At 38.3% G+C, this 14,027-nt stretch overlaps 1 protein-coding gene across 1 annotated transcript in view; it reads right to left on the bottom strand.

Annotated features, from left to right (window-relative positions):
- TTC28 (tetratricopeptide repeat domain 28) overlaps nucleotides 1–14,027 on the bottom strand; it is a 585,777-nt gene that overhangs the window by 279,030 nt on the left and 292,720 nt on the right. The window contains exons 4-5 of the mRNA XM_034638030.1: nucleotides 6,399–6,671; nucleotides 5,320–5,450 (exon numbers count right to left, since the gene is read on the bottom strand). Of these exons, the coding sequence (XP_034493921.1) occupies nucleotides 5,320–5,450; nucleotides 6,399–6,671 (404 nt within the window). The remainder of the gene's footprint in view (nucleotides 1–5,319; nucleotides 5,451–6,398; nucleotides 6,672–14,027) is intronic.

The raw sequence follows: 14,027 nt of genomic DNA, 5'->3' as shown, positions 1-14,027 counted from the left end.
TTAACTGCTATTAAGGCTTCACAATCCCTTACATTGCTGATGACATAACAACTTGGTGCAACTACTCTGGAAAGCTGGTAAAAATCTAGTAAATCTAAACATATACATGACTGAATGCTTAACAGGTATAAGTGCTGATGTTTCCCAAAAGATATATGCAAGAATGTTTATCAGGAGCTTTTTCATAACAGCCAAAAATTGGAAACAACTCCCATGTCCATCACACTTAGAGGAGTCTGTATCATTCTCAGGATCACATGGTAATAAGTGGTGGAGCCAAAGTTCAAGTTTGTCTATTATTTAAGTTCACACTCTCAACCACACTACACTTTACTTGAAAGAAATTACTCCTTACAGCAGAAACTTCAGGCTATGCTCATAGGTCCGAGTAGTAGACACTCTCCTCTTTACTTGGAGGCGAGTACATGTTAGCAAGTGTGGGAAGTTCTGCAAGGGTCCAGGCAAAAGATGGCACAGTGGAAGACGGGGGCCAGAAAAGAGACTGCCAGGAAAAAAGAGAACCTAGTAACAAGCCAAACATGAGATTTAGGCAGCTTGGATAACAGGACAAACAGCAAATGCAGACACAGGCACAGACTGAGGGCTAAGTTAGGCATACAGAATTGAAGGTGAGTGTCCAGGAGGCAACTGGATAAAGAAATACGATGCTCAGGAGAGAAATCAGACTGAGGAAAAAAACTTTAGAGTCATCAGCATATTTGCATATCAGATTCCCTGAATAGAGAACAACATCGCTAATACAACATAATTTATGCACTCTTCTGACAATTAACATTGGCTCATAGGAAGGTCTCTGTGGGCACCTGAAATTAATTTTCAAATCATTAAAGCAGATAGAAGGTTAGTTAGAATGAAAAATTCCTGTGGAGAAGGTATCACCCCTCCTATTAAGTATCTGAGAGTAACTATATAGAAGAAAAACCTATTGCTTTCTAAGGTAAGTGGATAAAGTGGTTCCAGGCTGCTATCTAACTATTTGGGAAAACATTAAAATGTACTATAGCTGAAGATGTAAAATACAGAAAGATGTAGCTTGTTATTCTTACAGTCACAGCATTCATGGTGGTTAGTTTTTGTTTCAAAAGGCAGTTTCCTGGGGGCGCCTGGGTGGCACAGGTTGAGCGTCTGCCTTCGGCTCAGGGCGTGATCCTGGCGTTATGGGATCGAGCCCCACATCAGGCTCCTCTGCTATGAGCCTGCTTCTTCCTCTCCCACTCCCCCTGCTTGTGTAACCTCTCTCGCTGGCTGTCTCTATCTCTGTCGAATAAATAAATAAAATCTTTTTTAAAAAATGATTTAAAAGGCAGTTTCCTATTATTTTATTTCAATATCAAAATAATGCAAAAGGGAAACCAAGGTACAATTTGAGGTCACAGATACAATGTAAGAATAGGATAATCATAAAAAGTTCATTCTCTGAACTTTTCATACTTAAGAGGAAGAGTGATTCTTTTGGGGAGAGTTCTCAAAGTTCTAACCAGTGCAATAATTAAGAGGGAAAAAAAAGAGATAAAGCATAAGGAAACAAATGCACAAAATTATCATTACTTGCAAAAAATTCCCAATACAAGAAAATTCATAAGAATCAACAAAAAAGGGGTGCCTGGGTGGCTCAGTCATTAAGCATCTGCCTTCAGCTCAGGGCATGATCCCGGCGTTATGGGATCGAGCCCCACATCAGGCTCCTCTGCTATGAGCCTGCTTCTTCCTCTCCCACTCCCCCTGCTTGTGTTCCCTCTCTCACTGGCTGTCTCTATCTCTGTCGAATAAATAAATAAAATCTTTAAAAAAAAAAAGAAATGCAAAGTAAACAATAAGCTATCACTTTTTTTTAACTTATCAATTTGACTTTATTTTATTTTATTTATTACTCAGTAATGCCTAGTGTTGGCTAGTGCAGGCAAATGGAACGTCTGATACATTGCTGGTAGGACTAAAAACAGACACAGCCTTTCTGAGAGCTATTTAGCAGTAAGTAACAGAAGCCTTAATATGTTTTTTCCAAGCAAGCCCACTTTTAATAATTTAGCCAAAGGAAATGATGGGAGATATGTTCAAAGATTTATTTACAAAGACGTTTTTCCAGATATTATAATACCAAAATTTTGAAACAAACTAAACGTATTACAGTAGGGGTATAGATGAAATAATTTGGGATCAAACCATAAGACTTTCAGTAGAACATTTAATAAAATACAGAAATGTGTAAAAATTAAGTGAAAAAATATTAATGAAAAAAGAAGTTATAAAAGTATCACAATAGTATTTCAATTTTTATTTGGATAGGTCTAAACAATTATTACATACATACATGACCAAAAGATACCTAAAATATTAAAAGAATAGTAGGCTTATGGTTGGTTATTTTAATGAATTTTTTTATATAATTGGATAAAATAAATATTACCTTTAAATAAAAACTAAGTCTGTGACCATAATGAATTAATTGGGAGAAAACAGTACCTGATCTTTGCTAACAGTGAACTAACTCATCCCTCATGAATGATATAAGGGATCACATGACTGATATGCAAACCAGATTTTAGAAGCCTGCATGCCAATTTCGACATCTCACTCAGGAGCCAACTTGAGTTCCACCTGTTTCACAAAGCTCCCACAATTCTATACCAGTCTCTCTCTCTTCTGGAATTTGAGCATCTTGGTAGTGATTAAAGAGAATGTTCATTATTTATTGCTCAAGCATTGTTTTGATATTTTTGTTATATTAAAGTTCTGTCTCAAAGAGAACATAAGGCCCTCAAGGAGAGTGACCCCACACCCACTGCCTAGGCCCCAAACCCTCAGCGCTATGCACGTTAGGTGCTTTTACAGGCAGACGTCACACTTAACTGAATTACATCACAGAAGACTGGCCAACGTAAACCTTGAAACTGAATGAAATACATATTATTGCAATAGTTCTCGTTAGGCATTTTATATGTTCCTTTAAGTTCTGGACCAGTATTAACTCTAGTCTTAACAATTACTGGCTGGTTTCAGGGATGTGGGAATAAAGATTTCCAGCAAAATGCAGATAGACAAGCAGCGGCACTCAAATATAACCTTAAAAATTAAGAGAAAAAGTAAGAAAATAACATTAAATTCTCAAGAAAATAACATTAAATTCTCAAGAAAATGAATAGTACCCTAGGATTCCAGGGGCAAATACAACAGAAGAAACAGAGTGAAAGGAAAAATTCTACACAGGTCAGTCTAGAAATCAGATAAATATGTCAACACAGGGCAGGAGCAGGGGCTAGAACATCCCGAAAGAAGTCTTCTGTGGTAGCCAACCTATGGCTAACCAGCTACCAGAAAGGGCGACAGTCAAAGTGGAACAGCCATAAGAGGATTGTAAAAATTATTCAAGTTTTGATAATGAGAAACTTTGAAGAGAAAATTAAGGGGAAAAAAAAAAGAAAATTAATAGGATTTTCAACTTGGGAAAGGAGGGGCCACAGGCCATTAATTGTGGTAGCTGAACATTCTCTATCTAGTCCCAGAGGGGTAAAAATCAGTCTTACTTATATAAGGAGGGTTTCCCAATAGGCAGGCTTGTGAAGTACCGTAGTAGTGGTTAAGTAGACGCCAACAGAGGGAGAGACAGGGCGTCTGTGGCAGGTAGAAATTCCAAGAAGGGAAGATTTGGGGAGGGAACTGGTTCCAATATTATCTCAAGGTCCCTTCCATCCTTATAACCAACGATTTCTTAACAACTTCTTGTATAGCAAAGGTTTATAAAACCCAGAAAACACAGGCTAAAGAAAATTACACTATTAAGAATAGGGAAGGCAGAAAATTTTCACTTCTCTTTTTTAATACCTATGATAATCCTATGTCCTAATTACAAGTCTTTCTACTACATGAAGTAATTGGGCTAATAAATATGCAACCCAAAGGTCAGGAAAATAGATATAAATGCAGCTCTTGACATATTTATAGCCATCTGAGCTCTCACTAAATAGCCCTATCTAGACAACTACGCTGTTTTAGTTCTTAAATCTGGCTCTCACTTAATGCCATCAGTATATCTGTGTCCAAGGTCTGATCCCTCTTATCCTTCTCTTAGCATCAAGAAGTCAGGTCATCTGGCTTATAAGAATTGTTTGTAAATTAAGGGTAAATAGGCAAAGAGAAAAGTATTTAGGTAACTCCTTTGAAAATAAGATCCCCTAAAGTCGATCTCCCTTGAATGATATATTTTGGCAGCTTTCAAAGGCTTTTTTCTGACACCCATGGATAAGAAAGACTTTATGGAAGTCTCTCCCCTTCCCAAGGGGTGATTCCAGCACACCATTATAACAAAGGTTTTTTCTTCCCCAATTCCTTCCTAGTGACTGACCATGTTCTAGAGACTCACAGATGGTAGGTCATTTAAATAATAAAATTAATCTCTATAATGTCCCACGGTGAAATTCTAAGATGTAACTATATATATCTCACAATACATAAGATTGATTCATAAATTTGCTATTGCTTCTATTACCCTTCTCTTTCTTGTTAATAATATTATATTAGAAGCTACCATTTATGGAGTTCCAAGTACCATTCTAGGCACATATGTATTATTTATAATTCTATCACAATTGTGTATGGAATAAATACAATCACTATTTTCTAAGTAAGAAAACAGAGGCAAAGTGGAGCTAAGTAATAATTTCCCTAAGATCCCAGAGCCAGAAAGTACTATAGCAGGGATTCCAATCTGGATCTTTTTCACCCTAAACTCCACCCTCTCTCCACTTTGCAAGCACTTTCTCATCAGGCTGCATCTACTGGATATCAATTCTCTGAGAACATTACATTCCATTTTCTCTAATAAAGATAGGATGATATTCTTTATCATCATAATTCAGGTCTCTCAATCAGACTTAATATGCTTCTACCACCTGAGTTAAAAATCCACCAAAGAAATAACATGAAGAGTTTGCAATAATAATACACCATCTCAAATAAAGCAAATGTGTGCTTCTTTAATTTAATGGATATATCAATGAAGATATAATTTTTTGTTAATTTTACATGGGTCTCATCCTTTCATATTTGAATAGAATAAGAGCCATGCATCTGAGCAATGCAAACTGTTAGATCCTGAGGTCAGGGACCAAGCTTATCCAATTCTATAGCCCCACGGTCTATACATGGTAGATGTTCAACACCTGATCGTTGATTAAAGATAGAGGCAATGATTGTAACTTCTAAAAGTAACATTTTAGGGTACCTAAAACATTTTGAACAGCAAAAAAGACTCCATGTTTCAAAAAAAAAATCTTTTTGGTCTGCAGGTAAACTTCCTACCTCTCGATCCTTGAGTTTCATGGCGAGCACCAACTGATGCCTGTGGTTAGTGAGAGCCTCCCGATAATTTCCTTTGGAGAAGAATGCAGAGCCCAGATTCCCATGAGCTCGGCATTCTCCTGTCTGGTCACCTGAGTTGGATTTTAAAAAAAGATAAAATTTCTCTAAGTTATAGTGTTAATTATAATTTATAATGCCCATCTTATTTTAAGAACCACAGCTTTATTAGCTAAGATTTCATTTGCCTTCTTTTAGAAAAGTATTTTCTTCTTCTACAAGACTCTGTGTAGTAAGTTATGGTCCAAGCTCTGGACAATAACTGTTGTTATAACATAAACTACATTGAGGGATATAGGGATCCCAGAAATGAGAGGTTAAAGACCTTGACACTAACCAGCTGCTATGAGTCACCTCAATGCTCTGCTAACAACCTCTGGTTCTGAACAACTGTCAGCTTGTCGATTCAGTCACTTAACTAAACCCACTACAACATGCTGCTTCTTTACAAGTGCACTGATGATAGATTTACTGTATCTCTTCTCTTACTGCAATGCTGCAAATCACTGAATAATCACTGTAACAACCATCATAATCATAAGCCACACTTCTTTTACAAATGAGGCAATGGTAGCACTGAGAAGTGAGGCAACTTGCAGAAGGTCATATGGCTAGTAAGTGGCAGAGCCAGGATTCTAAACTCGGCCATCTGGCTCCACAGGCCACACTCTTAACCACTGTGCTGTACTGTTACCTCTGACAAAGTGCTGATGCATTCTAAGCTATGCAAAAATTAAAATTAAGATGAAAGATTCACCCATCAATACTACCATTTGGGATATTAAATCTGTGAGCCCAAATCTCTGAAGAGGGCAATGAATATTTAAACCACATATCTTGGCCTTTTGGGAGTCTTGGTATCTTGTTATAAGAAAAGCCCTGAAGACCTAAGTACTCTAAAACACAGAACGTTCTAGAGACACACTCACTTTTCATTGCATATGTTATTCCCATCCCTGTCAGGCTAATCAGCTTTCCTTATTTCCTTTCTGTATTGAAATAAAAGACAGAAGCAACCCTACCTAAGGTCTTGGCTACATCCAAGTCCTGCTGCATGTATCCGGTACTCTTCTCTGTGTTTCCAAGAGACCAGTAAGCACTGCTCAGGGCAGAGAAAACAGAACCTCTCAGTTTGAGGCTGCAGGTGCCAATCTTGAGAGCAGCTTCTAAGACAACCACAGAGGCTCCATGATGGCCAGCTGTCAGGAGTTCCTGCCCAACCACAGACACGACCACAAAGGGGCTCTTGTCCAGTTTCATTTTCTGAAGCTGCTGATAAGTGGGCTCGAGGGAGTCTGGGGGGGGAAAAAGAAGGAAACAAGACAATGTAGGATGATATACAAAACAATCTTTTTTAATATGCTCTAGAGACAAATGTGTATCATACCTCTTTATGGGCCATATCAAGTACAAACTCTTCAACCTTTAATCTAGCACCACCCCCAGTGTCCACTTACCCATAGGACTCCATAACCCCAGCCTCAGTCCGGGAGGTAGTCTCCTTCTCCCTACTGCACGTGCATAAGCCACACTCACCTTCTCTTCTGGTCTTTCTTTGAATATGACACGCCACTTTCCCTGAACAGTTCCCCCTCCTCCATCCTGCTGTCTTCTCAAAATCTTATGAACACATCCCTCAGGTTCAGACTCCACTGTATGGTATCCTCAGGCCCTCCAGCCCATCTGACTCTTTGTATCTAAACTTCGGTGCAATTTTATAGTAGGTATTGCCGTTTGACCCTTAACTATTTTAGAATTGTTCCATGTGTGTTAATTTTTAAGACATTTCCCCAGCTAAATGTGAAGACTGCTGTAGAGTGTTTAATGCTTTACAATAATTCCATAGCAACTGGCACGATGTGGGCACTAAGTTGAAAACTTGCCGTTGCCACACAGGTGATAGTTCCTAACACATCTGGCGTTCAATAGATGGTTCGTGCAATCTGAATCTGAATGACTGATTAATAAAACTCCATCTACCTTTTCCCCAGAAGATGCAATAAAAGAAGCTCTCCCAACAAAATCCCCATCGTCCTCACTGCAACCCAGCGTCCACTGCTGCTTCTAAGACCAATACGACCAAATAAAAAAGTATTATCGGTTTGTGTTGGGGTGACAAATGAAACCATAAAAGAAAAAAATCATCTGAATTTACTAAGGCAAGACAGGAGACAAAATTAATGTTGATCTCATTTTATTTTCATGTGTGTCTGGAAAGAACACAGACTGGGGGTTAGAAAGCCGCAGAGATTCTTTCCATCTGAGGCTAGGTTTGAATGTGGATGACCCCTAAGTGCTTTCTCCCCCTTCTCCCATTTTTTTAAAGACAATTGCAGAGCCAATGACTATAACCCTACAATGATGTGGCATTTACAACACATTTGTTAGCTTTCCTGAAAAACTATTTCACATTAGTTGTTCCACTGTGCACATGTGTAAAAAAAAAAAAAAGCTATTAAAAGGCTGGTCTCTTTAAATCTTGAATATCTCAGCCAACGGTACTGCATTAAAATGTAATTTTTACAATTTATGACTTTGAATTTCAACTCTACACTGAGGAGCTCTCGTCTGAATCAACATTACCACAGAAACCTCAAAACCTACTGATGCCTAAAGCACTTTTCCCCTTCAATCAGATCACTAAACAGAGAACAAAGAACATTTTTACACCTGTCAGGATGCAAGTGTGCTTAGTACCAATAAACACTAGCTAACCAATAGGGTTAAATACAGGCACAAGAACCCAGGAATTACTAGAATAGAAAAGAACAGTACATACTGAAATCAATGTGAGCAGAATTTGGTGGTACCCGCTGATGGTTTGGCAGCCAATGATGATCCCATTAGCATCCCACCAGCCAATTAGCAGAAGCAAAAATAACAGAATTTTAGAGCTGAAAAGACCTTGAAAATACCCATTTTAGCAATGATGCATCTAAGTATTGAAGCGATTCACCCAAGGTCAGACAGCTTGGGACAGAGCCAAGACAAGAACCCACTGCAGGGCGCTCAGGCCAGGCTCTCTGCTGCCATACCAGGCAAAATTCTTAGTTGTTGACAAAAGAAACCAATCTTGGCTGGTTATAAGTAGAAAAGAAATGCACTGAGGAGCTACTGCCAAGGACGAAAAAGCAGGCCTCCAGACCCACAGTCAAAATCATGCCACAAAAGCTCCGTAGTGAAAGCAACAACCGTTGCAGCGAAACACAGGACATCACAGCTTCCAATGCTGCCTCCAGCACCACCAAAGGCCACCTTTAGAATAGAGATATCCCAACTGCCAACCAACACCAGCAGAACAAATTCTGTGCTAGCCTTTCTTCTTTGAGCCTTTAGCTCCTGACTCAAAGGTGGATCCTAGCTGCAAAGGAGGATGGGAACACTAGGACCTGATGATTTCAGTTTTGACAGTGGAAGGCAGGAGGCAGAAGTAGAACATAGAGAATTCCCAAAACACAGGAAGAGCATTTAGACACAGAGAGCCCAAAATGACTAGAGCCAACAAAGAGACCATGCTTCAGCTGGTGATTTTTTTTAACCATAGCAACCACAGCCAAGTTCAAAAAAGGAGGTTCTCACTGATCCTCTAAAATTACATAACGTTAGAAAGAAGAGAGAACATCGCCACAATCAGAGGACTGAGGGAAGTACCTGGAATATGACCACTGCAAAAAAAAAAAAAAAAAAAAAAAAGAGAGANGAGCCAACAAAGAGACCATGCTTCAGCTGGTGATTTTTTTTAACCATAGCAACCACAGCCAAGTTCAAAAAAGGAGGTTCTCACTGATCCTCTAAAATTACATAACGTTAGAAAGAAGAGAGAACATCGCCACAATCAGAGGACTGAGGGAAGTACCTGGAATATGACCACTGCAAAAAAAAAAAAAAAAAGAGAGAGGGAGGGAAAAAGAAAGGAAATCTTCAATTGTACAAATTTTCACTAAATAAAAATGAAGTTGAAGGAACAAGGTAAAAGAACAAATTTCCATTTGCAATATAGAGTAGAGAGACTATAAATACATTAACAGATAAATTAAATGCAAGCTCATATACATACGTGTTATAAGAGTTTGGAAAAGGGAGTGACTGTTAAGGGTAATCAGAAAGCTTCATGGAAACATAACTTGATTTCTTGAAGAAAGGGTAGGTAGGACTTAGGCAAGTCTTTGTTTTTTTTCTGAGAATAGAGGGTATTTTAGGCAGAAGTTTTGTCCTAAACAAAGGTGCCAGAAGAAGGTAGGTACATGGAATGATAGAGAATGAAGACCAGGCCAGCTTGAAGGGACCAGAGAATATCATAAGAAAGGAAGTAGATGTGGAATAATGGACAAAATACTTAGCTAAGGATAAAAAGACTTGGATTTCAAAGCCACACAACTTCATTCTCCTCACTTTGTCAGATGTATAGATTGTGATTCTGCTGATGGTTACATAAATCTATAAATGTTATAGATATGCATGTGTCTACATATACTTGCGTACATGCACGCATCAGCACACGCATATGTACATACATGTGTGTCCATCTATGTGAAAGATACATGTGTGCACCGATATGTACACAAAAGTCCATTTCACTTTTGTAAATTTGAATTTTAAATGTCAAAATTCTCTGCTTTGGGCTGTAATTATGTCTCTTTGGCCCACGCTCATTAGTCGGAGGCTCCAGTTAGCAGTATACATGCTTATGATAAATAAAAGCAGTAGGATATAGGCGAGATTAGGTATCTCTGAGATTCTTTCCAAATCTACTATTCTACTACTCTAATTCCTGCTCTAGAGTAAACTTAGGCTACTAGCAAAGGGACTAGTTTTGTGATTTTATCAGGCTAGGTAAAACAGATTGTCAGCCTGTAGCTGTTAAGATGTTTTTCCTTCTAGAAACTATGCATGATATATGAAGTAGCCAATGTTAAACCAACTCCGTAAGAAAGTGGAGGGTCTCTGCAACATTCACTGAATACCACTTACATGCTTTCAAAGTGTGTAGGCTTTAAGAATTTACGATGAACAAAGTCACATTTCCCGACATTTGAAGAGCTTATAGGAATGTAGCAGACTATTAATAAACAATCTCACTCAGCTAAGAGATATACGATATTTTATCAGTTCTGAGATACACATTTATTCGCATATTAACACCCCTGGATTTGGGATTTAATATCTCTGAACACGATGGTGCCTCACAGTGATCTGTCACTTCTATGTCTGAATGGGTCCAACAGAGCTCTTTCAGTTTATATAAAATAAAAAGTTAAAGGACAAGAAAGAACTGTGTCATCATTTAGACATCAGCACTTGAGTATTATATAATAATGATATAACTCTCAATTCAGCATTCTTAGCATTGGTAGGATGTGCTACAGGCCCCCAAAGGGGCAAAGTGTTAACTCTAAACACAGAGGTCTGGGAATGCCTTCCAGAGGAAGTGACATTTAAATAGAAATTGAAGATATAAAAAACCAGCATTTTCCAGGAACTGCAGGTTGTTTTAGTTGGGGGTATCTTGGAGATGAGAATGAAAGTGAGGAAAGATCTCTTATACTAGGAGGCTGGCCTCTATTATGTAAGCAGTGGGGGAAACAGAATTATGAATAAGAGAATGACCAATCAGACTTAATTTTAGAAAGCTCATACTGGGAGGAAAGCAAAGCATGGACTGGTTTAGGAGAGATAAAAGCCAGGAGAAACCGTTAAAAGCAAAGCCCTGAATTTTCAATGACAAAACAAAAGGAGAACAAAGGATAAATTTCAGACATAGAATTAAAAAATCTATAGAATTTGAGGAATAAATGCACTTAACAGACACAATGCCTTATTCCAAAGGAATAATACTCTACTGTCTCCTATGGATCACCTTTGAGGTAATTAACATTTTCACAGATTTCAGTTTGTCTATGGCACTATGAAGACCTGGACTCTTCCAGTACCCTTATAACATTTCCATACATACATGATTTAAAAAGCTTCAATTTTCCTAAAAACCTGGTGATACCACTACCAATTATGCTTGGATACATCACTAAAATATAGTACTGCACTGCAAATCCAGGAGCCTGATAGAAACAGTTCTGAAATGAATCTCCAACACAGTGATCCAAAGAGAGAACAGCAATTAACGAAAGGTAAGAAAGTAAGCAAAGTATTATGAAGGTAAAGTACTCCCAAAAAAACAAAATTTAGAGGTAAAGTTCATAACATTCTCTTAATTTTAATGTTCACCTTTTCTTAGGGTGATTCCTTAAAGAGGCAACTAAATTAAAAACCACTTAGCTTGTCACAAAAGGACAACTATTGTATGATTCCACTTACATGAGATACCTAGAGTGGTTAAATTCACAGAGACAGAAAATAGCACGGTAGCTGCCATAAGCCAGGGGAGGGGGAATGGGGAGTTATTATTTAATGGGGACAGAGTATCAACTTGGGAAGATGAGAAATTTCTGGAGATGGATGGTGGTGATGGTTGCACAACACTGTAGATGGACATAATGCCACTGAATTGTATAATTAAGAATGGTTAAAATGGTCAATTTTATGTTACCCATATTTTACCACAAATAGAAAACTTTTGGTTTATACAAAAAGTAAAACTTAACCCTCCTCAAAAAAAAAAAAAGAAAAGTAAAACAACTGACATGTTTAGCACTTTGTCTAAGCCACTTCACATTTCCCCAGTTGGGTCTGTATATCGTTCCAAAAGGATTCAAAGGCCTTCCATAGAAATAAAGGTAGAAAATACAGAAGTCAGAACGAGTAGAAAGTGGATAAGACAAAAACAAAACAAAACAAACATCTCAGCATGTAGGCAGGCAGACTGTAAGCCCCCCCCCCCCCATNCCCCCCAATTGCCTAAAGGTGGCCAGGACATTTCAGACTCTACACTTTACATAGAGGACAAAGCAAAAGGTTAAAGATCACTTCTAAAATTTCCAGACCATTTAAATAAAAATACAGCAACCCTCAGGAGAAATGCAGCTTTTCCTGGCACTGTGGTCTGAGCCAAAGTTCTCCAGTGAGCACTCAGCAAGAGGACCGCGTGCGCAGTGCAGTGTTCATTCCACACCCTCGCCACCGCGCCTGTCATAAATACATGAGCGGGACTAATACGGCTGCTACGCGCGCTCCTCGATGAGAAGTGCATCACACCAAAGGCAAGGCGGCCTGCAAGGGCCAGCTTATACCTTCTAGCGGAGGATTCTCAAAACAATACTAGGAGGTGTATATTGTCATTTTCCTCTTTCAGGTAGGGACTGAGGTGTAGAGAAAGGAAGCAACCTTGCTCAGTTGATGCAACAGCAAATGGCTGCACTGGGATTCCATTCTAATCTTCTTGTAACAGAACATTTCAGAAATAGGCCTCCTGTGAAGTGACTGCCACCTAAAAGAAAATCTAAGGGAAAGAATTCTCCAAGGGTGGGTGGCAATTAGGCAAATAAAAGGTGAGTCCCAACTTGACCCTGAGAGAAAAGCTTATACATCCCACAGCCATTTTCCACCAGCACTCCATAAAATTAGCTTCCCTGGGTCCTCTGGAGCTGGTAGAAACACCACGACAGGTGATAGCCCATAAATGTAATAGTCTTTAGATTACCGAATTAATGGGAGGAGAGAAAATATACACAAGAGAGCACTCAGCAAGAAGCAGCCCTGGCGTCTTTAGAGGAACAAATAAAGGTAAACTCAATCTCACTTTGTAATTATATTATTGAATTTGGTTGGCAGTAGCACTATGCTGTACCATGCAAATTTGCATAAACATTTATAAGATACAATGAGCTGAAATTGCTGAAAGGCTACCTGAAAAGGAGAAACGGAAAACAGGACAAGGATAACGTGAGAGGTCAGGAAAAAGCGTATCATTTTATATTTAAACTTATTTTTATATTTTCATTAACGATTTAAGGAAATACAGTATCTATAAGGGTGTAAATATATCCACAGGAGAAGTAGTTTAACTGCTATCTTGGTTGGTGAACATGAGTGAAACCATGAAGTAATGATTAAATAAAGTAAAAGAGACTTAATTCAGTTAGCAGTATAAGCAACAATATAAAAAAAAATGAGTAAAAAAAATCAGTAAGTTTCAATATGGGTAATATAACATATTTATTTGGGAACAAGGACATATTGATGNTAATGATTAAATAAAGTAAAAGAGACTTAATTCAGTTAGCAGTATAAGCAACAATATAAAAAAAAAACGAGTAAAAAAAATCAGTAAGTTTCAATATGGGTAATATAACATATTTATTTGGGAACAAGGACATATTGATGTGGATCAGTCCTACCTTTAAAAAAAAAAAAAATGAAATCTTGAAACTTCCCCAAAGGCCAAACCACAGGGATGCTGTGCACATCACTGGAGCTTTATTTCCTTATAGAAGTACCTGGACTAGGGAGCTTCCTCTGTTGCATTTAAGAATTATAAAACAAAAACAACTGATACAACAACAGATCAAACCTCTATGTAAAGTGACCCAAACCGCACAGCTACACAACAGCACGAACTTAGAGAGCTGCATGAGGCTAAAATAACCAGTGGGTAAAAAATGGGCCGCAATGCTGACAGATTTTGTGAATTACAACCATATGACAAAAAGAGAGGTCATTAAGATGTGAGATGATGCCCAGAACAACACCGTGCAAAG

The sequence above is a fragment of the Ailuropoda melanoleuca genome, chromosome 12, assembly GCF_002007445.2.
Source record: "Ailuropoda melanoleuca isolate Jingjing chromosome 12, ASM200744v2, whole genome shotgun sequence".
Classification (NCBI taxonomy): Eukaryota; Metazoa; Chordata; class Mammalia; order Carnivora; family Ursidae; genus Ailuropoda; species Ailuropoda melanoleuca.
This window is presented reverse-complemented; position numbering and strand designations above follow the sequence as displayed.